Below are 28,000 nucleotides of genomic sequence, written 5' to 3'. Positions count from 1 at the left end.
GGGCGGGGTCTGGGCGTCAGGGGCGGGGCCTGAGCTTTGTGGGCGGGGTCTAGCGAGCAGGCGGCGGAGCCGCGGTTGCTGAGGTTTCTGCTTCGAGTTTGAAGCTGCAGTTTTTCCTGCTGCCTCCTCCCTGGGGCTGAGTTGATGGATTTGGTCTGGTTTGCGGCCACCAGGTCAGTTTAACAGCGGCCAGCCTGGCGGAGTTGGGCCTTGCCCACATCCTCAAGCAGCCTCTGTATCCCCTCATGGAAACCCAGGTTACCTACTGTGACCAGGCCTCAGTCTGGGTGTGAGAGAGATTGGAGTAACGATTATGTTGGGTCATTGGCCCTCCAGAGTTTCCATCTCTGTCATTCCTGAGGCCTTGGGCAGGGAATAACCGACCTGTGCCCTTACTCCCTTTGCAACCTGTACAGCTGACCCATATTTCTCTTTTCACACAGGGCTCAGGTTGAGGAATGGGTGCAGAGGTTGGCTGGTTAGAGGTCAACCTTGTTTCACCAATACAGCAGCCAAGCTCCTAACAGTTTAAAGACCCCCTAATCTTCAACCCCCATCCATGCTCATACTAACCCATGCCCCCTCTGATCACCCATGCCATCACTTGGCACCTCTACCCCAATGCATTCTCTATAGCCACTCACCCAGTATAACTGATGTACATTCCTCAGGAACCCTCCAATAATAAAGATTATTTCAAAATCATTGGAAAAACGTTAAACCTCCAACAACCTAAGAAAACTCTGAATGTGAACACACTATTATGGATAAAAATACCCGAGGCAAAAAACATAATCCTTTAAATGCCTGTTAGATTTATTGTAGTATTTTGCAAAAACTGAGCATTTTGTTGTATTTCTGTAGGGGAAGTATAAGTAAAGTCTGTTCAATAATGGTTGCATGCAGCTGAGCATGTGTATGTCTTATTTAGAAAGATGGCGGTGTGGTTGGGATGGAATTTTCTTTTACATTTCCTTTGACACATTAAGGGCTTAAAAAAAAGAGGAATTTTTGGAACTCCTGAAGTTGATTTTGAAGAATTTGAGCAATTTGAAAGATTGTGCCATGCACATATGGTACCAGGTACACAGTGAATCAACATGTCTTGTAATTGAAATAATTTGGCACTGATAACGTATTTGTGGGAGAATTCAACGCCCAACAAAGTTGTTTTAAAGTCTTCGATTTCCATATCAGCCTTGTGGCGGCACGGTAGCACAGTGGTTAGCACTGCTGCTTCACAGCTCCAGGGTCCCGGGTTCGATTCCCGGCTCGGGTCACTGTGTGGAGTTTGCACATTCTCCTCGTGTCTGCGTGGGTTTCCTCCGGGTGCTCCGGTTTCCTCCCACAGTCCAAAGATGTGTGGGTTAGGTTGATTGGCCAGGTTAAAAATTGCCCCTTAGAGTCCTGGGATGCGTAGGTTAGAGGGATTAGTGGGTAAATATGTGGGGGTAGGGCCTGGGTGGGATTGTAGTCGGTGCAGACTCGATGGGCCGAATGGCCTCCTTCTGCACTGTAGGGTTTCTATGATTCTAATATTCCTGGAATTTTATAGATTTAGTTTCCATAAGTACTGTTGCCTAACGGATGTTTATTTGTGGTTCGAACCAGTAAGAATTTTTTGGGGCAATGTTCTGTAAGACTAATTTTAATTGTGTAAATGTAACCTTGTATGTTTAAGTTTTCTTTTGTTAATAAATGGTTTTTAATATTTAAAAATTTAAGCAGTGTTACTGGAATTTGTGGCTCCTGACTTCAGTACATGTATTTTGTTGTGGTAAAATACCAAGAGAAAACAGTTGTGATTGCTTGTCAAGATTCCCTTTTTTGGAACTTGGCTTGCATGAATGACACTTACAGTTGTTATGATTGGGCAAGTGGAATTTCAGATTCTGATGAAAATTCAACCCCTGGGATCTGGTCTCAGTAACCAGTTCCACTGTTAGATATGTGTTCACCTTTTAAATTAATTTTACAGCATGTTTTGGCATCGTTGGTTAGGCCAGCATTTATTGCCCATCTCTAGTTGTCCTTAAGAAGCAGGTAGTGAGTTGTCTTCTTGAACAGCTGCAGTTTCTAAGGTGTAGGCACACCCACGATGCTGTTAGGAAGGGAGTTCCAGGATTTTGCCCCAGCAACTGTGAAAAAATAGCACCATATTTCCAGGTTAGGACGATGAGTGACTTGGAAGGAAACCTGCAGCTGATGGTGTTCCCAAATAACTGCTTCCCTTGTCTTCCTTACATGGTAGTGGTCATGGGTTTGGAATGTGCTGCCTGCCTATTAGATCTTCAATTACCAATGTGTTTGTAGTTGCTAATCTATTTGGGTGATAGCTCTTGCAACCACCCTAAGTCTCTGATAATCTGACATATTGTCCACTATCCCTAGTTACCAGTCTGTGTGTGTAATGTTCTTGGTCTCCAGGCCTATCATATCAGACAAACTGATAATGTGTCAGTGATTGGTAACCAGGCTATATTTATGTCATGTTCACAGCAGTCAGCACCTATGCCCTTAATATTCTTGTTAACCAGGCCTGTATATATTCCATGTGTAACAGTCCATTTCACATATACACTGAGAACATTGAATATCTCTTTCTTCATCCCTCCACTGCCTCTAGTGCTGTCAGACTGTGTCCAATGTACCGTCCTGGGTGAGCTGCATTTTCCTCCATTAAGCAGTGAGAAGTGCTTTTGGTCCTCCAACATAAATTCCCCACCTGCACCCCCTTTTTGACCACTGTCTTCGATTGTCCAGACTACTTACAACCTCAGAACCCTATTAAACCCTGAACTGAGCTTTCAACTCTCTATCCTCTCATTAAAAGACCGTTGACTTTGATCACTGTAACATTATCCGCCACTGACGGAATGACGAAATCCTGCTTTTCAAGAATGTTTGGTTCAAATATTTGAATTAAGCTAAAAAGTTGCGTGTTGGCTGCAAATACAAGTTTTATCCTGCGTCGAAAAACATTATTTGCCTCAAACACAAATTGCAGGTGGTGTCAACAGGTCATGTACGTGCAGTTGGATCTTAGTGAAGCAGTGACATGTGAAATTTTTGTACAATGCACAGTGGGTGGCATAGTAGCAGAGTGGTTAGCACTGCTGCCTCACAGCACGAGGGACTCGTGTTCGATTCCTGTCTTGGGCCATTATCTGTGGGGAATCTGCACATTCTCCCCATGTCTGCATGGGTTTCCTCCAGGTGCTCGTGTTTCCTCCCACAGTCCGAAAGACATGCTGGTTAGGTGCGTTGGCCATGCTAAATTCTCCTCCAATGTACCCGAACAGACGCCGGAGTATGGTGACTAGGGGATTTTCACAGTAACTTCACTGCAGTGTTAATGTAAGCCTACTTGTGACACTAATAATTTAACTTTAAACATGAATTGTGAAAAAAAACCTGGCAGCAGAGCCTTTCCAAATCTGCATTGTGACCAGAGAAAACAATTTGAGTCGCAGAACATGAAGATAAAGTTCTTGGGTTACAGTCGATCTCAGGTGTTACCTGTAGTATGAGCAACTTAAGTGATTTTTATTAATACATGTCAATGCCAATACAATGAATACGCCTACTGATAACATTGCAAAATATAAATTCTGCAGAAAGATTTTTCCTTTATGCTGAAATGTCATGCTTTGATATGAAAATGTTCCTGTTCATTTTTTTGTAAAGGTAGGATGTAAGTATTTACATTTTTAAATTAGCATTACTTGACTTAGCGGGCAATTTGTTTTAAAATGAATATGGTACAATTCCCCAAAAAATAGTAGTCTGTACCATTGACAATGCTATTGCTCACACGTTGATTTCTTTTTAAAACAGGATAATCCGAAATCATGGCTCTGAACTGAAGTTGATTGTTTTAACGCTCGTCATTATTTACGTGACCATACCGTTCGCCTTCAAAATGTGTCCTATTGTAGTGACAAAAGTTATTTACCTTAATTTTTGTAAGTAGAAAATTTTATAAATATGTAGTAACTCTTTTACAATATTAATTAAGCACACTATTTAGTTTTTCCAGTCCCTTTCCTGAATGCATTGATACAAAACCTGTATTTACATAGTGCCCTGTGGTGTAGCAAAATGTCCCCAGGTGAAGAATGGAAGGGACTGGAGGGGGTTCCAGTGGCCATAATGGGATTTAAACATGAGGATGAGATTCTTTAATACTTGGGGAAGTGGGAGGCGGAGTAGTTCAGCAAGGACAGGAAAATTAGATCAGATTTAAAGGGCTGAAAATAAATTTATTTATGATAATGGGTAGTATTTGTTCTGGAGCTGGGTAATCATTTTGAGGTGCATTATTATGAGAGAGCTAATTAATACTTGGAAGTGTCGTATATAAAAGTTTCACACAAGTTGGTAGAAATTGGGAATTCTCTCCACAAAAGGCAATGGGTGCTCAGGACAGTTGGAGCTCTCGAAACTAAGGTCGACAGATTTCTGTTGGTTAAGGGATGTGGACCTAATACTGATAAATGGTATGATGTTACAAGTTTGTCATGATCTAATTGAATAGTGTATCCGACTCAAAGAGCTGCATGGCTGATTCTCGCATGAATAATATAGAAATAACTAAGGGTGAAGCTGAAGATCTAGGGGATTAGTAGTCTCATCAGTTAGAATAATAGAATCCCTACGCTGCAGAAGGGGGCCATTTGGCCCATCGAGTTTGCACCCACTCTCTGAGCATCATACTCAGGCCCAACCCCCGCTCTATCCCGTAGCCCCATGCATTTATCCCGTTCATCCTCCCAGCCTACACACCTTGCGACACTAAGGGGCAATTTAACATGGCCAATCATCTAACCAGCACATTGTTGGATTGTGGGAGGAAACCCATGCAGACGTGGGGAGAATGTGCAAACTCCACACAGATAGTCACTCAAGGCTGGGTCCGTGGCGCTATACAAAGAACAAAAGAACAAAGAACAATACAGCACAGGAACAGGCCCTTCGGCCCTCCAAGCCCGCGCCGCTCCCTGGTCCAAACTAGACCACTCTTTTGTATCCCTCCATTCCCACTCCGTTCATGTGGCTATCTAGATAAGTCTTAAATGTTCCCAGTGTGTCCGCCTCCACCACCTTGCCCGGCAGCGCATTCCAGGCCCCCACCACCCTCTGTGTAAAATACGTCCTTCTGATATACGTGTAAAACCTCCCCCCCCCCACCCCACCACCCTCACCTTGAACCTATGACCCCTCGTGAACGTCACCACCGATCTGGGAAAAAGCTTCCCACCGTTCACCCTATCTATGCCTTTCATAATTTTATACACCTTTATACCCTCATCTTCCGTCTTTCCAGTGAGAACAACCCCAGTTTACCCAATCTCTCCTCATAACTAAGCCCTTCCATACCAGGCAACATCCGGGTAAACCTCCTCTGCACTCTCTCTAAAACCTCCACGTCCTTCTGGTAGTGTGGCGACCAGAACTGGATGCAGTATTCCAAATGCGGCCGAACCAACGTTCTATACAACTGCAACATCAGACCCCAACTTTTATACTCTATGCCCCATCCTATAAAGGCAAGCATGCCATATGCCTTATTCACTACCTTCTCCACCTGTGACGTCACCTTCAAGGATCTGTGGACTTGCACACCCAGGTCCCTCTGCGTATCTACACCCTTTATGGTTCTGCCATTTATCGTATAGCTCCCCCCTACGATAGTTCTACCAAAATGCATCACTTCGCATTTATCTGGATTGAACTCCATCTGCCATTTCTTTGCCCAAATTTCCAGCCTATCTATATCCTTCTGTAGCCTCTGACAATGTTCCTCACTATCTGCAAGTCCAGCCATTTTGGTGTCGTCCGCAAACTTACTGATCACCCCAGTTACACCTTCTTCCAGATTGTTTATATAAATCACAAACAGCAGAGGTCCCAATACAGAGCCCTGCGGAACACCACTGGTCACAGGCATCCAGCCGGAAAAAGACCCTTCCACTACCACCCTCTGTCTTCTGTGACCAAGCCAGTTCTCCACCCATCTAGCCACCTCCCCCTTTATCCCATGGGATCCAACCTTTTGCACCAACCTACCATGAGGGACTTTGTCAAATGCTTTACTAAAGTCCATATAGGCGACATCCACGGCCCTTCCCTCGTCAACCATTCTAGTCACTTCTTCAAAAAACTCCACCAGGTTAGTGAGGCATGACCTCCCTCTCACAAAACCATCCTGACTATCGTTAATGAGTTTATTCCTTTCTAAATGCGCATACATCCTATCTCTAAGAATCCTCTCCAACAACTTCCCTACCACGGACGTCAAGCTCACCGGCCTATAATTTCTCGGGTTATCCTTCCTACCCTTCTTAAATAACGGGACCACATTAGCTATCCTCCAATCCTCTGGGATCTCACCTGTGTCCAGTGACGAGACAAAGATTTGCGTCAGAGGCCCAGCGATTTCATCTCTCGTCTCCCTGAGCAGCCTTGGATAGATTCCATCAGGCCCTGGGGATTTGTCAGTCTTTATATTCCCTAAAAAACCTAACACTTCCTCCCTTGTAATGGAGATTTTCTCTAACGGGTCAACAGTCCCCTCCGAGACACTCCCAGTCATCACATCCCTCTCCTTTGTGAATACGGACGCAAAGTATTCATTTAGGATCTCCCCTACTTCTTTGGGCTCTAAGCATAATTCCCCACTTTTGTCCCCACTTTTTATGAGGCAGCAGTCCTAACCACTCTGTCACTGTGCTGCCCTTGGTGTACTTGGCGTAAAAAATCACTGTAGAGCTACAATCAAAGCAAATAGGATGGTGTATGGCTTAAAAAGATGGTGGTGTTCCCATGCATGTGCTCCCCTTATCCTTCCAGGCAAGGTTCGATCTGCACTGATCCAGGCAAATAGAGAATATTCCATCACACTTCTAACTTGTGCTTTGTAGATAACTGACAGGCTCTGGGGAGTCAGGATGTGAATTACCTGCCACAGAATTCCCAGCCATTCATCTCTTGTAGCCACAGTATTTATATGGCTAAGTCTAGTTCAGTTTCTGATCATTCATAACCCCCAGGATATTAATGGTGGGGGATTCAGCAATGTAGTACCATTGTATCTCCAGGGGAATTGGAACAGCTGAAAATGCTTGGGACTACTGCGAGGAACTCCTGCAGTGATACAGTGGGACTGAAATGATTAATCTCCCAGCTACCACAATTATCATTTTTTGTGCCAGGTATGACTCCAACCAACGGAGAGCTTTCTGCTGATTTCAACTGACTTCAATTTTGCTCGTGCTTCTGGATGCCACACCTGGTCAAAGGTATTCACCCTCGCCTCACCTCTTGAATCCAGCTCTTCTGTCCATGTTTGGACGAAGGTTGTAATGAGGTTAGGAGCTGAGTGACCCGGCAGAACCCAGCCATTTTCAGTTGTTTCATCAATGACCTTTCCTCCATCATACGTTCAGAAATGGGGTTGTTTGTTGATGATTGCGTAATGTTCTTCACTATTCACAACTTCTCAGACATTGAGGCAGTCTGTGTCCTTGTGCAGCAAGACCTGGATAAGAGTCGGGTTTGGCGAATAAATGGCAAGTAATATTCAGCCAGATAAATGCCAGGCAATGACCATCACCAACAAGAGAGAACACCAGTGGATTGAATCATGAAGATGGGATAAGGGGCACAGGTTAATGTGTAACACCCCAGGTCAGGGATTCTACATTCCAGGTGCAGAGTAACCAAAAAGAAACAAAATACTGGGGATCCTGGATATCTGAAATAAAATATAATGGACATACTTAGCATGTCTGGCTGTATCTGTGAAGCGAGAAATCACAGAGTTATGAAAGTTCCGAGAAAGATCATTGACCTGAAATTCTATTCCGTCTGGCAGCATCAGTGGAGAGGGAAACAGAGTAAAACCACTTTTGCTTTGCCCAGCAACCTATCCTGAACTCAGTCTCAGTGTGAATTTTCCTGTTTGTCCATGTCAGCCCCAAGTGATAAAGAAACAGGGTTGAAATTGCTTTTCATTTTAGAAAGCCTGAAACCATACAGCTTCCTAGAATGTGTATTAGAACAATTTGGTTTATTTATGAATCCAGGTCTCAGGAGTAAAAACGACCTATCGTACTATCCAATCCTGTTCCATGACATTTTAAAAACATTGAATGAAAAAAGGTAATTAGATCCACCAAGTAACTTACTTCCACAGACCATGCACCATCTATTCTGTCACAGATTTTACCTGTTTATACAGCTTTATCCACTTTCAGGATTATAATTCATGAAGGTAATTAAACGAAAAATTCAGAATATCAATTTAGCCCACCATTGTACGCTAGTGATGAGGAAAATATCAATGTTCCTTATTTATAAAGTTGGCTATGGAATTATTAAAGAAAGTGGTATATACAAAATTCTACGTTATCATTGAGATTTAATTTTTTTCTATTACAGTGCGACGGCCATTTATTGATTTTAAAGAGCCTGCAAACTATTTACTCAATCACACTCTAAATTTATATATCACTCCTGAAGAAGGAATTACAGTAGGGGTTTGGTAAGTTTCCAATACTGAAGTCTCTCAGAAAAATCTAATAGATCTGCGTACTTGTCGAACAAAATCACCTTGTCTTTAAACCATGGAATATTGTTTAAATTGCACAAAAAATTGCATTTGTATAGCACTTAATTCGTTGTTCTTAGAAATATGTTTACTTTAAAATGTACGGATGGTTGTTACATAAGCGAATGTGGCAGATGTTTTCACTTAGGATGGTCCAAGAGGCATTGAGAAGAATGATCTATTAATCTGATTTTGATGCTGTTGGTTTAGGGAAGAATGTTGCCAAAGATAACTTTTTAATCTTCCTCGCTTTGCAATCTTTAGCGTCCATTGGAAATCTAATGAAACAAAAGCTGCTTTCTTAATGAACCACAACTGAAATCAAGTTGCAACTGATTTCATCTTGTAGGATTTATTAAAAAAAACACTTCCCTCTCTCTCGAGCAACATCTAAAACCAGATGATCTGGTATTTATTTCACCATGGTGTGTGTAAATCTGCTGCCACATTTCCAACCTTACAACAATGACTACATTTCAAAAGGATGTCATTGGCTGTAAAGCACCTTGGGAAATTCTGAGCTGTAAAAAGTGCAATATAAATACATTCTCCCATTCCTTCTTTCTCTCCTAATCCTAGTGTAGTCCAGGTGTCTATAATGGCTTTTCTTCATGGTTCCATCCTTGACTCCCTCCTGTTCGTCCTTGTGTTGCTTTTGGTTGTGTTATCCATACACATGGGGTAAGGTTCCTTTGGTATACTGATGACTTTGAACTTTACTGTTCAACCAACATGGATTTCACAAACTTGTGGCATACAAGTCAACCTGGTGTATAAGACGACCCCATTTGTTTGGCTCCAAAATGTATATGTAAGCCTATATTTGATGTGTGAGTCAATCATCCTGTCCCCCTCCCCCTATCTTTCAGCGAATAAAGGCATGTTTGGAGATATACTCACATTAGGTGTCAGCCTTAATTTTGCAGCCCACAAATACACATTTAGAGCTATACTCACCTTATAAGTTGGCACGTGGGATCACAAAGGCAATATGGGCCGTGTTGCGGAAGTATATGCCATGTTCACACACAATGGACTGCAAGGCGATCAGCGAGCAGAAATGGGACCTCCTGTAAAACGCATGAAGTATGAAGCATTCCCCTTTCAATCGCCTCTGCTTTGCTACGTCTGTGCCCACCTTCAAATGTTTTCTCAAACCATGCCTATTTGGCTATGCATTTGATCACTTCCCTCAATTTCTGCCTGGTCTCTGAGCTCTTCCAACTTTGTGGAGATCTTTTGGCTGTTTTGCTGTGTTAAAAGTGCTGTGTTTAATTGAAAGCGCATGATGCAGTTATTCTATCTTACATTATCCCTTTAAAAACTTTGTCTAGGAAGAATCAATCATGAGAATGGAGAAGGAAAATAGTTATGTCCAACAGAAAACATTAATTGATGTAATTGATATTTGATTTTTAGCAGAATTAGATGTTTTTCCTTCAGTTTGAATTGCTCTCCTTTTTCTAGGTTTACTATACCAGACAAGAGGTGGCAGGAAGCTAGTGGGAAGGACCAACAGTGGTATGAAGCTGCATTGGGAGATGATAATCCAGTAATAATTTATCTTCATGGGAATGGAGGCAGTAGGTGATGCCATTTTTAAAAGCAGAAATGATAATTAAAGTATCACCTGTATCATGTTTACAAGTATTTCATAGACTCTCATATTTGTGTTTTCAGTTATATTTCTTGTGTAGTAATTAAACATTTTGCTGATTAAATTTAGAGCTGTAGGACACAGAGTTGAACTGATAAAGGTAAAAAATATTTTGCTTTCATCAGTGCATATTTTCTTAGGCTCTGTATCAACTCTAGAAATTTTTTTTTCCCATGTAATGCATACTTTTAACCTTTACAGTTGTCTTGTTAAAAGTTTAATATATATTGCTAAAAACTAGTGTTTTGTAGGTCTGTTCATATTACATAAAATGTTGAGATATTTATTGAGAATATTTAACAAGAGTTTGTTTAACCTAATAGTTGCAATGCTAGAAAGAGAGAGTCTTCATGATTCAGGTAACTTACAACTGTACTTGTCTGAATTGCCTCGCCTTTGGCTTTGCACTCAATGCAATAACTTGTAGCTATCTGTCTATTCAACTGCTCCCTCACCTCCATCTTTTATTCATTTATCTTCATTAAAAACTTTACACTATTCCATTCTGTTCCTTTCCCAAGTGTGGTACCCTTTTTTGCTCCCTCAAATCCAAGGCATGCAGGCTGATGATATCTGATGTACAATTGACTTGGTCATCCATCACCAGATTTAGCTGGTTCACATCAAGCACTATCACACCTCGGTCTCTTCTGTGAAAATTTCTCACTATTACAGGATCATCTTGGAGATTAAAAATAACATTGGTTTATGTTATTCACTATAAATCATTTTAAACCCCTTCACCTCTTCTCTATTCATATCTCCAGCAAATGCTTGGAGCTCAGCGATGACTTGCAAAGAAGATTGAGACCATCCATTCAACTGCCCCTGCTGCTTTCCACTTACCCATCTAATCAAACTTCCATCCAGCCATAGCCCTTGTAATGTTCTTGCAAAAACCTTATTTGTTATTTGTGTCTGCAAATTTAATATTTTATATAAATAAATAAAAGATTTTTTGTCCTCTACTGAATCTTGTATTGATACATCACATCCCGCTCACCTATTCCCACTGTGATTGTTAATTCCACATCTTCCATTGTCTCTCTTCCCATTTTCATCCTCGTGCTTAAACCTTACCATCCTATTCCTGCCACACAGTTTCTTTAGCACTCCCCACTATGAGCTCTTGGGCATAATCTCTCCCTTCATTGAGTCATTTGCAGCCATACCCTCAGCTGCCAAGGCCCAATCCCCTGGAATTCTTTACAGAAGCTCCTCCATCTGCTTCTATTTAATGCCCTCCTTAGCGTTACCTCCTTGACCAAGGTTTTTGGTAATCCTTTGTGACATTTCATTTTTTGGCTTTGCATCAATTTTTGTCTATGTGTCTGTGAAACACTGTAGTACTTTATTTTGACATTAATAGCACTTCATAAATGCAAGTTGTTGGATGGTCTTGGATTGAATTTTAGTCTACATTTTTTGTGTTTGATGTGTAGAGTAATCCTTGGGCAGAAGAAATAAAACTGTGCCAAGCAATCCTTTCTCTTTCTGTTAGCGCATACCCATTGGTGGATTGATGGAAGAATAACATTAACAGTGTATTTAGAGAGTTCCAACATAGGATCATTTCAACTAAGGTGCATACAATAATATGGGAACTACCAAATATGATGAAATGCAATGTGATAAATGGTTATGAATAGATCTAATTTGTAAATTATTTTGGGTTTATGGTTGAGTGAAGACCCACAAGATTCCTTCTTCCGTAGATGCTGAGTGCACATGGGTTCCACGTATTAGCTCTAGACTATAGAGGTAAGAATGAAAATTCTTATTGATTTGAAAGATTTCTCTCTCATTTAAGCATACAGAATTTAACTACAGTAGTGACTTATCATATGCTATAACAATACCATCCTGAGCAGGCTTAATCTTGTCAAAAGCTTTGTGATAAAGGACAGCAGCATGAAAAAATATTTTTGTATATGTAAAGACAGCATTACACTGTTTAAAGCATTACTAGAAAATAATCTATTGATTTAATCTGCATCAGGATGGGCAGATTCTACTGGTGAACCTAGTGAAGCAGGAATTACCACAGATTCTTTGTACCTTTTTGAGTGGACCAGAGCTCGGAGTAGGAGAAGCCGTGTGTGTTTATGGGGACACTCCCTCGGCAGTGGGCAAGTATTAAATGACTTCTTCACATATACAGAAGGACATCATAATATTCCTGCACATTATTAAATACTGACTATCTACAGTTTTGGGAATTGATTGCAAACAATTTCTTGATAAACTTATAGCAGTGACATAAACTTAGCTCTTTCAGTATGTATTGAGCCTTTTTATTATATGAGAGATTCTGATTGTCAGTAAACACAATTGTTGGAGAAGAAGAAAAATCCTATTAGTTTGGCAGCATATATACTACATTTAAAAACTCTATACCTGCATAATTTTAATATATGGTACTATTATATATTATATATGGGCGGCACGGTGGCACAGTGGTTAGTACTGTTGCCTCACAGCGCCTAGGACCCGGGTTCAATTCCGTCTGTGTGGAGTTTGCACGTTCTCCCCATGTCTGTGTGGGTTTCCTCCAGGTGCTCTGGTTTCCTCCCACACTCCAAAGATGTGCGGGTTAGTTTGATTGGCCGTGCTAAATTGCCCCTTAGTATCAGGGGGATTAACAGGGTAAATACATGGGGTTACGGGTGGATAGGGCCTGGGTGGGATTGTTGTTGGTGCAGGTTCGATGGGCTGAATGGCCGCCTCCTGCACAGTAGGGATTCTATGATTCTATGATTGTATTTATTGTACGACCAGACTAACAACCTGGAAATAGTAAGTTTGATTCCCATCATAGAAAATTGTGAAGCTGAGTTCAGTACAATCTGTTCATTGAGGTAGCACCAGTTGGGTGCAATCAAAATGTTTCTATTCCAGAAAGCTGAATTTTATTTTACAGAGATACATTTATAAACATGTACCTCCTAGCCACCGCACTTTAAATCTATTCCTATTTATAGGAGCACAAATGAATCCCAGTTAATGCCCATCACCTGCATACAATTAAACACAATTAATATGCAATTAATAAAAGCTCTCAAGTTCTCAAAAAATGAAACAGGTTCACTCAGCATCCATCATAGAAGAGAATCTGCCAGCTTCACCTGCCTGGCATCCATGTGACTCATCAAATATGGTTAACAAATGCTCTTTGAAATGCTAGGAAATCAGAGGGAGTTTTAAGAGATTTTTATTTGTATGGGTAAATATTAGAAATAAGGTATAGTTTTAGATAGGTTTAATTTAATGTTTCTGTGCCTGGAAAGGAGTGTAGTTACATTTCACACTGAACAAAAATGTGCCTGTGTGGGGGTTAGTTTCAATTCCAGCTGGGACACTATTGTGTTTAGAAAGCTACATTGTGGAGAAATATAGTTGCTTAGCAACTAGCAACTGTAAAGTAAAGCAAACAGCTTTCTTTGTTCTTTAGTTTTTTAGCTGAAAGCCAACAGCAGTTGCAGATAGTTGGAGGCTGGAAGGGAGTGAGAAGGCAGCTCCCAGCTCTGCTCGAAGCTGGATTAGCTGCATAATGGAGTAAAATGCAAGACAGCCAGCTCCAGAGGGACTGGGGACAGTCCAGACCCTCAGGGAACTGTGACAGAAAGAAGATTTTAGAAAACCTAAGTGACCAGAGACTAAGATATGGTTCAGAACAATTCAAGGAAGAGGGAACCAAATGCTCTGAGTTAAAGAGACAGTTACATTTAACTAGATTTAAATTGGGGAGTACATCTTCAGAGGTAACTGTTATGTTTGAAGTAATTCTGATAAGAATCTGGGAGTTGAAAGTTAAAGCGGCTGTGGTCCTTTGAAACAATAAAAGCCAGTCAAGGCAGAGAAAACCAAAGGGGTTGGTCCAAAATCCTGGTGCAGAGTAACTGCTCATAGTGGATGGAAGCTCTGGTCAAAAGGGTCCTTTGGAAAAAGTGGACTGTATTTTGAAATGTGAACTGCTAAGTGAATATATTGCCACAAGAGAAGATTTTAAAGCATATATTGGGAGTAGAGTTTAGGCACGCTCATTTGGCAATCATCAGGGAGAGATTCTGAGGAGGAATCCACAAACACTAATTTTGTGTGCTAATTAGACAATTGTAGCTTCAAATGTACTTTGTCATCTGTATTAATCTTAAAGCCTGTGTTTAATTGTTAAGCTAAAGGAGGAGTAAAGGAGTATTGTATTATAATTCATATTTCATTTTCATTTATTGTTGTTAATACTAATAAGCAGTCCTGTGACTCTGTTCCTCCATGTTTGGTAAAAGAAAAATAAAAGTTATGGTCTTTTGAGCCAGGGTTCCATTTTAGGATCTTCCTGTACAATTGTAAAATCAACTGAGATCCTAACTAAACTGGGGGCTTTTGCAGGATTTCAAAATGTGGAGAAAGGGTTATTGGATGCTGATTAGTAATAATTTGTTGGGAATTTTTAAAAAGTAGAAAGCAAGTTACTGCTGCATAGTAAAATTTGGTCTGTGATTTATTAGTAAATGGTAGGATCTATGAATCCTTGAAGAGTAAATGGAGGCTCTGAAAAAAGAATTGCAGTTATTATGAGATATATTGTGCAGGTTAGAATCCAAAATGGCATTGGAAATTGCTAAGACTTTCCTAAAGATGGAAGATGTAACTCAAATTGGTTTACAAAAAATAACCAAGTCAATTAACTGGATAGGCAGATAAATTGGAGTTGGGATTACCTGCAGGGGTAAGGAAAACTGAGATTATTGAAAGTATAGCAAAACATTTAAAATTGCAAGGGTTGCTGATGGACCAAGTTCTACAAAAAGTGAGGAAATTGATTTAGCTAAAATTCAATTGCAATTAGAAATGAAGAAGTCAGAAAAATAGAAATGAAAAAACTTGAACTAGAGATGCAGGAAAAAGAAAGGGAAGAGGGTGAGCTTTTCAACCAAAATTGGAAATGGAGAAATTAGCAATGGCAGAAAGAGAAAAGGAGAAAGAGGTGAATTTCAATTTAAAATGCGGGCAGTTAGACCAGGGACATTAGAGCAGGTTGACAAGACCTTAGTGGGGAAATATTTAAATATGTAAAAGCTCTTCCAAAATTTGAGGAAAAGTATGTGGAAACATTCTTTATTTCTTTTGAAAAGGTAACTAAACAGATGAAATTGCCTCAAGGTATTTGGACATTACTTTTACAAAGTAGGTTGGAAGGTAGAGCTAGTGAGGTGTATGCATCATTGTTGGAAGAAGTATCTGCAGATTACGATGTAGTAAAGAAAGCTATCCTCAGTGTGTACGAGGTCCTGAGACATACAGGCAGGAATTTTGAAATGCAAGACAACAGCCGGGACAAACTCGTATTGAATTTGAGAGTTTTTTTTATTCATTCGTGGGACATGGGTGTCGCTTGAGGAGTAGATCTTCAAGAGGGTCAACCACATTGCTGTGGTTTTAGAGTCATGTGTAGGCCAGACCAGATAAGGACAGCAGATTTCCTTCCCTAAAGGACATTAGTGAACCAGATAGGTTTTTCCGACAGTCAACAATGGTTTCATGGTCATCAGTAGATTCTTAATTTTAGATAAGCAAAATAATTTTGACAGTTGGATATGGGTGTTAAAGATAGACAAAACATATGAAACCCTTAGAGAGGTGATTATTTTAGAAGAATTTAAAGATTCACTTCCTTTGGTTATTAGGAGGCATGTTGAGGAACAGTGATGCAGGTGAAACTTGCTCTTTCAGAATCAGTGAGAAAGGGGTGTAGATCTCGAGATGAAAATAGGTGATTTTATCTATTAATCCATCCACTAAATAACTTCGAGGCGTATTGCTGCCAGACGTTTATTTTTGTGACCATGGGAACACGGGAAATGGAAATGACCAAATCTAGGATAATATAATGCTTTACAAACATTTTCCTTTTCATTTACAGTGTTGCTACAAACACTGCACGGATCCTACATGAGAAAGGTAAAAGCATAACATTTTCTAAAGCTCAGTAATCTTCACTTATTCAATCGCGTGATAACAAATGGTTTCACAAATATTATGAAGCACTTGTTAAACATCAGAAATCTTTATCCCTGTTAGGCTTCTTCCTTCCTCTCTCTTTCCAAAAATAGCAGTGGCTTCATGGGCTACGATTTCACGCCTCAGCTAATTCACCTCAGTGCTTACTGTGGATGTCTGATTGATGATCAATGCTAACAGTTTATTTACCCATAGTGTAATGTTGCCATTACTTAAGATGCACTCATTCTAGCACGGATCACTGGATCAGGAAGGAAATCCACTCGACTTTCTCCTCCCTTAAACAGGAATAAACAGCTGCTGCAAAAATAAAATACTGAAGATCTGAAATAACAGAAGAAAATGCTGGAAATATTCAACAGGTCCGGTAGTATCTGTGGAAAGAGAAACAGAGTTAATCAAGTCAATGACCTTTCCTCAGAACTCTACTGTTATCCAGGTTAAGATCAGTTAACTCAACACAGGCTGGGAATTTAATGGAAACTTTCTGATGTGTATCACTGAGTTACTCATTGAGCCAACAGTGGAGATGTTTTCTCAATCTAAATGGATGGAAGACTGAATTTAATATTCCATTGGAAATCTGTGTTTTATTAAGTAGGAAGCCCAGCTGATGCTATTATACTGGAAGCTCCATTTACCTCAATGCGAGAAGAAGTGGCCCATCACCCATTTGCTGTGGTATGTAGGAATGTTTATTTGTGCCATACCTCTGCAAAAGTGTGGAAAAAAGACATTCAATTATTGTGGACATGCCAAATTTCCTTAGTTTTCTGAGAAAGTATTTAATTTTTTTTACCAGTTTTGACCATTTCTTCTGATTTCATTTTTACTATCTTTGTACCTTTCAGTTGAGAATATCTTTTGCCAAGAATCCATTGCTGCATTAACAGTTTCTGAAGTGTAACATTTTAGAAGCAATGCTAAGATTTATGTTGTAGCTGAATTCAATGATACTAATGTTTTAGTGTCTCCTTTGCAACTTGTGAAAGACTGAGCAAGTCTGTGGGCTGGGTAAGCTCCTGCCAGTTCCAACACTGCTGTACCCACCCTTATTCTTAGTTGACTATTTATTTGGGTTCAGGAAACCAGAAAGCGTTTCAACATTGGAAAATTGCAATTGTCTCAAAACACAACTGATACTGCATCAGGTTTCACCTTCAGTTTAAATCTAGCCCAGTCCAAGGGGATGAGATTATTTTCTGAGAGCCATGGAGCTTTAAACAAAATTATTTTGGGCAATATTAGATTAGGTTGATTGGCCATGTCTAAATTGCCCCTTAGTGTCAGGGGGATTAGTAGGATAAATATGTGGGGTTACGGGAATGGGGCCTGGGTGGGATTGTGGTTGGTGCAGATTCGATGGTCCAAATAGCATCCCTCTGCACTGTAGGGATTCTATGAATATCAGCCAACTCTAAATCAAACCTAGAAAGTATGAACTCAGCGCAGTAATGCCATCGAATTGGCATTCTCACTGAGATGTCATGGGGTTGATATGAGGAAATGTGCAATGGGTGGTGACCGTCTAATGTTTTGGGCTAAGGCACACTGCTGAAGTCCAATCGCTTAGTCATGTTGATGAGGTGCTGGCAATCCCACCTTCACGCACCCTCCCCCCCAACTAACTCCATTTCAAGCAAATCAAATTTTGGAATTTCCTTGCACCTTTGCGAATGGAAGAAGAATTTTCTCAATGTCATACCAGAGCATCAGCATAATTAGATGTCCAAGTTTTAGTGCGGGCTTTAACTAACTATATTTAACTCGGCTGTGTAGGACCTACCAAGTGAACCAATTTGAGACACAAAACAAAGGCATGTACCCTTTTACTATTCTAACAGTTTATCCTTCCTACAGTACTACAAACTTTTCCCTGGATTTGAATGGTTCTTTATGGATACAATAACAGAAAATAATATTTTCTTTGATAATGTTGAAAAGTAAGTAAGATGCAACTTTATTAACTGATTTGATTTATTATTGTCACATGTATTAGTATACAGTGAGAAGTATTGTTTCTTATGTGCTATATAGACAAAGCATACCATTCATAGAGAAGGAAAGGAGAGAGTGCAGAATGGAGTGTTACAGTCATAGCTAGGGTGCAGAGAAAGATCAACTTAATGCGAAGTAGGTTCATTCAAAAGTCTGATGGCAGCAGGGAAGAAGCTGTTCTTGAGTCGGTTGGTAGATGTCCTCAGACTTCTGTATATTTTTCCCAATGGAAGAAGGTGGAAGAGAGTATATCCGGGGTGCAGGGGGTCTTTAATTATGCTGGCTGTTTTTCCAAGGCAGCGGGAAGTGTAGACAGTGTCAATGGGTGGGAGACTTGTTTGAGTGATGGACTGGGCTTTGTTCATGATCCTATGTAGTTTCTTGCAGTCTTGGACAGAACAGGAGCCATACCTAGCTGTGATACAACCAGAAAGAATGCTTTCCATGGTGCATCTGTAAAAGTTGGTGAGAATGGTAGTGGACATGCCAAATTTCCTTCGTTTTCTGAGAAAGTGGAAGCATTGGTTGACTTTCTCAACTATAGTGTCAGCATGGAGGGACCAGGACAGGTTGTTGTTGGTGATCTGGACACCTAAAAACTTGAAGCTCTCGACCATTTCTACTTGGTCCCCATTGATGTAGACAGGGGCATGTTCTCCAGTATACTTCCTGAAGTCGATGATAGTGATGAAACAACTTTTGATATAATGGTGTAATGAGTAGATAACAAAGTAACCCATAACAGTTACAATGCTTAGTTGCCTATAATGCCCTCTTTCTGCCACTTTTTCGCTGTTATCTTTGTTATTTTTCTTCATTTACTGCTTAGGTTCAGATTTGGTTGTGGACTTAACAATCATAAGGATATTTACTTCTAAACCCATTGTTATCCTCTCCATTGTCCTTCCTACCAGATTTGCTGAATGGAAATCAGAAAATGAATTTTCAGCTCCCCAAAGAGGAGGGTCCGAAGCCCTGTCTAAAGTTACAAGTGAACCAGAGCCATCTTGATTTATATTGATCAGCTACTCATTGGGCCAATTCTCCCATCTCTGAAACAGTTCCTACAGATTGGAGGGTTGCTAATGTAGCCCCACTATTTGAAAAGGGTGTGTTAACCAAGATCCTTGCTCCAGTTAATTGATCGACACAAAAACTTTATCTTTAAATCAAATCACATCTTTATTAGGAAAATGTACTGCTACAACACTGACTCTCTTACACTGTATCACAAGTAAATGCTTCTATTCCCCTATAAATCTTGTATTCGCAAACATAGATTTTAACTCCTTATACTTATCTATGGGACCTGTAGGGGTGTCTCTACTCACTTGTGCTGGACAGGCGTGGGAAGGGGTCAGACTTCATCGAGCTTAGAGCTTGAGGTATCCTCTTCTTCTTCTGTTGTTGTTCTTCTAAATCTGTTTTTGAAACTTCAATATTTATCCTTTGAGCCTGGCAGGGCTGAGTGAAAATCCGGCTGGACCAAAGTCTCCATGGTAAAGTAAAGTAGTTTATTTATTAGTCACAAGTAAGGCTTACATTAACATTGCAATGAAGTTACTGTGAAATTCCCCTAGTCGCCACAGTCAGGTGCCTGTTCGGGTCAATGCACCTAACCAGCACGTCTTTCAGAATGTGGGAGGAAACTGGAGCACCCGGAGGAAACCCACTCAGACACAGGGAGAACATGCGAACTCCACACAGACAGTGACCCAAGCCAGGAATTGAACCCGGGTCCCTGGCACTATGAAGCAGCAGTGCTAACCACTGTGCCACCATGTCACCAACCTTCCCATGGTGGCCTCGAGGTGCTCACATATTAAAGATATCAGACAGAATGTGAATGGACTCCTCCAATGTTCGCTCTAGCCTCTTGAATGACTGTCGAATCTCTGCCTGATGTTGGCCACCTGTCATTACATCTCCACCAGTGAGCTGGCGGTACTTCCAGAGACTCATAATCTGATTGGGACTGAGCAGGTTTCTGGTCTCCAACTGGTCTGTCTCCAAATTCCGGAGACCTGGGCTGTCCCTGCCTCCGACTGCCTGTGAGGTGTTCTCCAAAAATTGACCCTGAGACTAACAGAGCTCCACCCCACCAATGTGTGTGTCTCTGCGCTGGTGAAAGGTGTAGGTGAGCACTGTGACAATTCTTTGTGGGCCTCCTCATCTTCAGTTGTGCTTCAGGGACATGTTCTGCTCAGCTGTATGGATGGCCTTGATCTACTGGTCCCTGCAAGCAATCAATGACAGTTTTAGTGGATGAGCTGAAGCTACTTCAGAGCTCATTTGACTCGTTGTGATTCTCAGGGTTTGATGGAAGTGATGGAGATGAGATTTGTACTAGGTTGTTGGGAGAAGTCAATCTCCGCATCATCATAGGAGCAATCCTTGTCCTCTCCAGCAAGCTCAGCTGCAGTCTCCTCGAATTCCATGAGGGCAGTGATTGCTGCTGTCCCTCTCCCAGTCCAGGCTCGCTCATGTTTGTTATGTGCCAGCTTGCCCTGTATGAAGATAAAAGATAAGGCATGTGATCAGATGGATGGAGCAGAGGTTGGGTGAAACGTATGTCCCCTGTGGGTTGAGCTCTCCCCAGAAGGGCCAGAGGATGGAGTGTGAGCAGCATAACAAATGGAATGGTGATGATGTGAAAGTGCCTGTGAGAGTATGAGTGTTGATGTGTAACCCCAGCTAATAGATGTGTGAGATCTATGAACAGAGTTGCTGTTTGAGTACATGACGCCATGCTTAGAGTTTGATGCTGGAGGGAGTTGAGAGAGGACTTAACCTGGCAAAGTGGATGAGATCCTCCATCTGCTTCCTGCACGGATTGTTCTGGTGCATTTGCCAGCCACGCTGGAGAGGTGAGGTTGCTGTGCTTTCTCGAGCCATCCATGGGGTAGTGTACATGCCTCTGTGCCTGGACACCTTGAATCAAGGCCTCGAGGGCATGGTGATTGAAACATAGTGCAGATTTCTTCTTGAGGCTGCTAGCCTTTTGCCTTCTGATATCTTGCACAGTCTCGTGAAGACAAGCGGGCTGGAGAGAGTGATTTGAAAGTGCTGGACTGGCGCTCGGACCTTTGAACCCACTGACGGTTGGTGGAAGAATCAACTCCTGACTCGCCAGGTGATTCAGAGAGATGCTTGCTCGTGTCTAGTTAATGAGGCCCCAAGTGTGGAATCGAGCATGAGTTCATGCCATTCTGACCAACATAATGGTGCTGCCAGAACCACCGCCACTACACTTAGTAAAAAAAATGGACAATTGCACCATTGAGTCATCAGGGAAATATGTTTACTTCTCTATTACATCACAAAAAGTCATATAATACAAAAGCAAGGAGGTTGTGCTTTGCTGGACTCCTGTGTCCATTTCTGGGCCTAATATTTTAAGGATGTCAAATCATTGGACTGGGTGAATATTTACTAAAATGATAAAGGATGTGGGACTTCAGTAACGTGTTGACCGAGAGGAGCTGGGTTTTTCTTACAGCAGAGAAAGTTAAGGGGAAACTTAATTTGAATTCATAAAGGAGTTAGGAAAATTGAGAGCCAGAGGCCAGAAAGATGAACTTTTACCCGACAGAAGTTATGATCTAGATACACTGACTGATAGTTGGGGGAAGCAAGTTCAATAATAATTTTGAAAAGAGAATTGGATTAATACTTGAAGAGGAAACATTCATATGGCTGATATTAACACTGCAATGGAGTTACTGTGAAAATCCCCTAGTCGCCACACTCCAGCGCCTGTTCGGGTACACTGAGGGAGAATTTAGCATGGCCAATCCACCTAACCAGCACGCCTTTTAGACTGCAGGAGGAAATCCATGCAGACACGGGGAGAACATGCAGACTCCGCAGACAGTGACCTAGCTGGGAATTGAACCCTGGCGCTGTGAGGCAGTAGTGCTAACCAGTGTGCCACCGTGCTGCCCTATGGATATGGTGAAGGGGCAAGAGAATGGGTCAAATGAGTTAGTTCTTTCATAGAGCTGGCATTTGGGCAATGAGCTGAATGGCCTTCAGTATTGTTCTATGATTTAATTGAATTTATTGACTAGGAAGTACTGCCTGATAACATGATGCAAAAGGCTTAGCCTCGGGAGTAAATGGTTGCAAGCTTATTGATTGTTTGACTATCATATCTGTGGAGTCATAGAATCCCTACAGTGCAGAAGGAGGCCATTTGACCCATCGAGTCTTAACTGACCACATTCCCACCCAGGCCCTACCCCTGTAACCCCACATTTTTATCCTGCTAATCCCCTGACACTAAGGGGTAATTTAGCATGGCCAATCAACCAAACCCACACGTCTCTGGTAATGTAGAGATTCCTTGTGTTCTGTATGAGTTAATGTATTGATTCTTTACACATTAATTTTAGGAATATTGGGAACAAAGTAGGCCATTCAGCCCCTTGAGTCTGTTCCAGCATTCAATTAATTCATGACTTATCTGTACCTCAACTCCATTTATCCATCTTTGCTCTGTAGCCCTCTACTTGTATGAGTTTACATATTGCCCATATTACAACATTGAACATTTTGTGTTGATTTGTGCATGAATGTATTCTTTGCTTTATTTCAATTAGCCAAATTTATCTTTTCACTTTAGTCTGCAGTCAATTTCTACTCCTGTGTTGATTCTGCATGCTGAAGATGATAACATCATACCATTTGAGTTGGGCAAAAAGGTACACTGGATGTAACTGCTTCTTTCACTATGTTATTCATAGAATGCAGGCTAGGGTTTATTTTGACACTTGTGATTTACTAACCAGTAGCAACATTCACAAGATTGGTAACAATGAAGGCGATCATTAAATTGCATTTCCGCATCATAGGTTTATTTCCTAAATGATTAAGATTTTTATTTCAACCACCCTATCCAGAAACTTGTTAGATTTGTGGTTATTTTTGAGTGTCTTTAATTTACCTTTAGCTAGTTTGAAATTGAATACTTTTAATCTATGATTTGTGGTGTAATTTGAAGTAATATTCCAGATTTATCCTTTCTGTAGTATTTACTATCTTGTACACCACCCTATGAGATTCTCTCTCCGTTTCATCCTTTCACATAAAAGATAAACTTGTATTTTTAAAGCAATTTTATATTCTCACAACATCTCAAAATTATTTGGAATTTTAATTCCCTACATGGCACCATTGCAAGAGCACAGTCATCATCACGGGGATTGCTGTAGTTCAAGGACAAAATCCACCACCACCACCTCAGGGCAGCTAGAGTTGGGCAATAAACATGCGTTTGACAGCATTGCCTGCATCCCAGATATTATGTATTGGGACCATAATGGTTGAACATTGTGAATTCTATTATTTTACCAGTACAGTACAAATTAAAAAGAGAAGGATGGGCCTGATAAGTGATTTATAAATAAATAAACAAATGCTTACTGGAAAAGCATTTTCAAATCACTTAGTCTACAAATGTCTCATTCATTTGTTTTTTTTCCATATATTTGTACAGCTCTATGAAAGTCTACTGGATTCACGGATATTGGGAAGACAAGTAAAGTTTGTTGCATTTCCTGGATTTCTTGGATATAAGCATAACTACATTTATAAGGATCCACAATTGCCAGATATAATAAAGTAAGCTTTTACTTCAGTCATTAATTCAGGAAATAAGGATATCAAATAGTGTAACTTAATATTGAGATATGGACTGGGATTCTCCCAAAAAAGTTCTAATTTGTGGGAAATCTGGAGTAATTCACGCTATTTTTTTCAATGGGGGTTCACACTAAAATCTCCCACACTCTGTGCAATGCAGAGGTCACCAGTGTGAATATCATTAGATTTCAGGGCAAGGGGCCTATTCCCATCCGGGAGGCTGAAACCAGCGGGCCTCTGCACATGTGCAGTGTCCCCGAACTGTCAGCCTCCCTCTCTGCTGGCCAGCTTGATCGCTGGTCAAGCTGGGACCTCCACAGTGCTGATTGCAGCGGTCCCCCCACCCCCACAGCAGTGATGACCCCCCACCCCTAGCCCGCTCTGATTGTTGGCCTTCCTTGTGCCCTGACTGGATCCCAATGCAGAGTGGCAGCGGGACCCCCCCACCCCTACTGATCACTCCTTAGGCCCTGTTCCCCAATGGGCAGTGCCTTGGTGTCCCCTGAGCATGGGCACATTTTGCCGTGCCAGGGGGCACAGACTAGCTCTGCCAGGGTGTCCATGCTCAGGGGGCACTAGCCCCGCCGCCTGCCTGACACCCCCCCCCCCCCGGAGGTCCCGATTGCCCCCCCTTCACTCCAGCGAGGTCGTCCCACTAGTTCCCCAAAAGTGGGGAGCTCGTCTGAACCCCGCTGGAGTGAAATACTCCTGGCGGGGTGGGAGATGCTTGCAGGCCCGAGAATTCGGTCCTGAGCCTGCTAATTGCATTTAAATAGTATGTTAAATACTATTTAACTAGCCCCGCCTCCCAGCCGATTTCTGCCAGAAATCCGGGCCTGGGAGAATGCTCGCGGGAATCCCGCGAATCAGCTGACGCGATTCTCCCAGCCTGCTGCGCTAAAAAATTAACACAGCGGGACGGGAGAATTGCCCTCATGATTTCTCAAGAAGTATCTTTGTGGCAATGATTAGTGAAACTGTGATTGTTCTCCTTGGAGCAGAGTTAGTTAAGGTAGATTTATAAGAACATGTGAAATAGGAGCAGGAGTAGATCTCACAAACTATCAAGCCTGCTCCACGATCATGGCTGAACTTGGGCTTCAACTCCATTTTCCTGCCTGCTCCCTATATCCCTTAATTCCCTGAGAGACCAAAAATCTGTCTATCCCGGCCTTAAATGTATTCAATATTGGGGCATTCACAACCCTCTGGTTTTCATTTGTTTTCTGGTCTGTATATGAAATTTTAGTAACAGTTTTAACAACATCAGGTTAAAGTCCTGTTGGACTTTAACCTGGTGTTGTTAAAACTGTTACTGTGTTTACCCCAGTCCAACGCCGGCATCTCCACATTATGAAATTTTAAGCATGCATCATCTTCCACAAATCTATATTATTGTCCAGGTTTTGAGGTGTACAGGAAAGTGGATAGAATGTAGCACATGAAGTCATTTCCTTATTAAATGCTTGAGTTTTCTTGTTAACACATCATTCATCATGAAGAAATTACTTCTGACCATCTCTATCCGTCTGATTTCGCCATTGCATCTGTTACCTTCTGTTATTATTTGTACTAAGTAGACACATTTTACCTCCTTGTTACAGTGTGGCACTATTAATTTTAATGTTCACTTTTGTTTCTTCTAATGTAGTCCTTCCGACTACCGTTGTTTTTCTCTTCTTGGTGTTCATACTCAATCCACATGCCAAGCTTCTCGATTCACTTGGTCTACAATATTTTGTTAACTAGCCTTATAATCTATATAAACACCCATTGCATGCCCTTCATCAGCCTTCTCTGTTGCGTCATCAAAGAATTCAATTAGTCGAGCATAGTCTACCTTTAGAAATCCATCCTGGCTAGCCTTAATCTCCAAAAGGAGCACTTAAATTAAAGAACAGGTGCTTTATTTAGCTATGGTGCTGAGGATCGACTTGTGGCAAACAAAGTAGAAGGGTGGAGAAGCAAAATCCCGCCGATACCAGAAATCTGAAATGAAAACAGAAAATGCTGAAGATGATCAGATCAGGCATTATCTGAGAGAGAAACAGAGTTAACATTTAGTCAGAATAATAATGTACTAACCATTAGGAGCTTTCGGCATACGTATTTAAAATGTTTATTCCTCTTAATTCCAATTTACTCCTTAACATGAATGCCGTAAAGAATTCAGATATTACCTTGTTAATTTCTCCCAAATTCCCCCTAAACTTAAAAGATGAAGACGGATATTTCCTAAAAGATTACTAAGTGTTATAACGGTGAGAAACATGGAGTGAATTGCGCCGGGTCGCTCAGGTGCGCTCTGTATCGCAATCTTTTGACACAAGTCACTTTTTTGAAGAGATGGGAGCTTGGTGCTGGTATGGCGGAGGGGAGGAAGGGGGGGTGCGTAAACACTTTGGTGGAACTGGCTTCAGAGAGCTTGGCTGCCATTTCGCAAGGGTACCCTGATCTCTCAGTGCATTGGGAGACCCTCCCACGTTCTATCAACATCGGACCCCCTTTCATCAGCGGCATGTTCTCCCCCTTTCATCGGCAGCATGTCTCCCCCCCCCCCAGTGGGGTCGCCCACATCGGGACATCAGGGCTCTCTCAATGGGTTACCTAGCTGAACTCATGCTCACCCCCCCCCGCCCCCCCAATCTGCACTCTTGACATGCCCCCATTCCCCTCTGTCATGACCTCCTTCGCGATCCATCCCTGCATGACCCTTCTGCAGAGCCCCCTCCTATCATTGCCCCCACTGCCCTGGCACGCCAGCGATGCCTGATGTCCACTGTCTGGGTGTCTGGGCACTACCCGATGGGCACTGTCTGATCATGCCCTCCCCGACCACCCAGTAACCTTGATGGCCTCTGAGCGCGCCGCCCCCCCCCCCACAACGGTGTGCCCAGTGATTCGTACCTGCATGATGCCTTGCTGGAGAGGTGGGAAGCATTGGGAGGGGGGAAGCAAATGGGCCAATCTCCCTAATAATATTGAAATTCAGTGAATCTCAGCTAATAAGTTTGCTACTTTTCTTGGTGCGAAGTGATTCACGTCACTCAGAAGGGGGAGATCAGAAACTGTTTTGTGCCGGGTGCAAATCGGATTTTTAGCTTCGCACACCATTTTCCTAGCTTGCCGCATTGATCGTCTGGCATGGTGATGTGGAAAAACCACACCTGATGTTGCTTAATTTTCCAGTAATTAGATTTTTGAACATTGGATTCTTCCTTCCCTGTGTAGATATTTTTTCACTACTGCAGAAAGTATAACTCACACGTCTTCTAGTACTTGCCATTGTGGATCTTTTTCTGTAATCACTGGGACCAGCCATCATATTAAACTATCTGCCCCACAGTAGAATAGATTCTTCAAACAACTGATGTGTATAAGGTTCAGAAAAGGTGATTATGGGAGTATGTTTCAAGTACAGCAAACCATAGCTTTAGATTTGCTGCTAGCAGGATTTATGAATGCTGCCTTTAGTGTATGTTTAAGGAACTGGGTGACTGCTGTTGCCAAAAGCGTCTTTGGGTTGAACATCCATCCAAATATACCATCGGGTGGAAAAAAAATCAATTTGCTATGGCTGCCAATACCATTCATAATCAATTCTGTACTTACGGGATACCTGAGTGTGATATTGATTAGACTGCAATTGTTATTGATTGGTCCTTAAAACCTAAAATGTAGCTCCGAATAATGAACAGCAAAGCTCACAAAATAGAAAATAAGATTCTACATCCTCTAGATGTGTTTCCTGTGTGATGTGACTGCAATACTAGAAAGTTAAATGAATAGAATTCAATATAAAGTTTGGTTTTCTATAAAGTTGTCCAGATTATTAACTCCATGTTATAAAGATTGTGTTTGAATGACTAGATTTTGCCTTTCTCAATTTCAGAGACTTTATCAAGACCACAGATATTGAACTTGGGCACTGCTAATGACAGTACAGTTCTGTTGTATGTATTACAGATTTATTTTGTACATTCTGAGACTGCTCGTTTCACTAGCTGTAAATAATTGTATTCTGTAATTTGTTGCATTAAAATCTAAATAAAACAGCTCTTGAAGTGTTT

The 28,000-nt window shown here is 41.5% G+C and overlaps 1 protein-coding gene across 2 annotated transcripts; it reads left to right on the top strand.

Moving 5' to 3' along the window:
* On the top strand, positions 1 to 27,999 carry LOC144507146 (lysophosphatidylserine lipase ABHD12-like). Of its 2 annotated transcripts, none has more exons than XM_078233945.1 (13): positions 1 to 173; positions 3,838 to 3,965; positions 8,443 to 8,545; positions 10,079 to 10,198; positions 10,338 to 10,368; positions 11,984 to 12,029; positions 12,268 to 12,397; positions 16,192 to 16,229; positions 16,891 to 16,970; positions 18,150 to 18,232; positions 22,912 to 22,990; positions 23,785 to 23,909; positions 27,823 to 27,999. In XM_078233945.1, the coding sequence occupies exons 1-13, from the start codon at positions 145 to 147 to the stop codon at positions 27,863 to 27,865; spliced, it is 1,035 nt and encodes a 344-aa protein (XP_078090071.1). In that variant the 5' UTR covers positions 1 to 144; the 3' UTR covers positions 27,866 to 27,999. The 2 variants fall into 2 exon arrangements, with proteins under 2 accessions (XP_078090071.1, XP_078090070.1); XM_078233944.1 differs by having other exon boundaries at positions 16,888 to 16,970.
* The last annotated feature ends 1 nt before the right edge of the window (position 28,000 follows it).

The sequence above is a fragment of the Mustelus asterias genome, chromosome 18 (assembly GCF_964213995.1).
Source record: "Mustelus asterias chromosome 18, sMusAst1.hap1.1, whole genome shotgun sequence".
Classification (NCBI taxonomy): Eukaryota; Metazoa; Chordata; class Chondrichthyes; order Carcharhiniformes; family Triakidae; genus Mustelus; species Mustelus asterias.
Note: the sequence above shows the minus strand (reverse complement) of the source record. Positions and strands in the feature narration are given on the sequence as shown.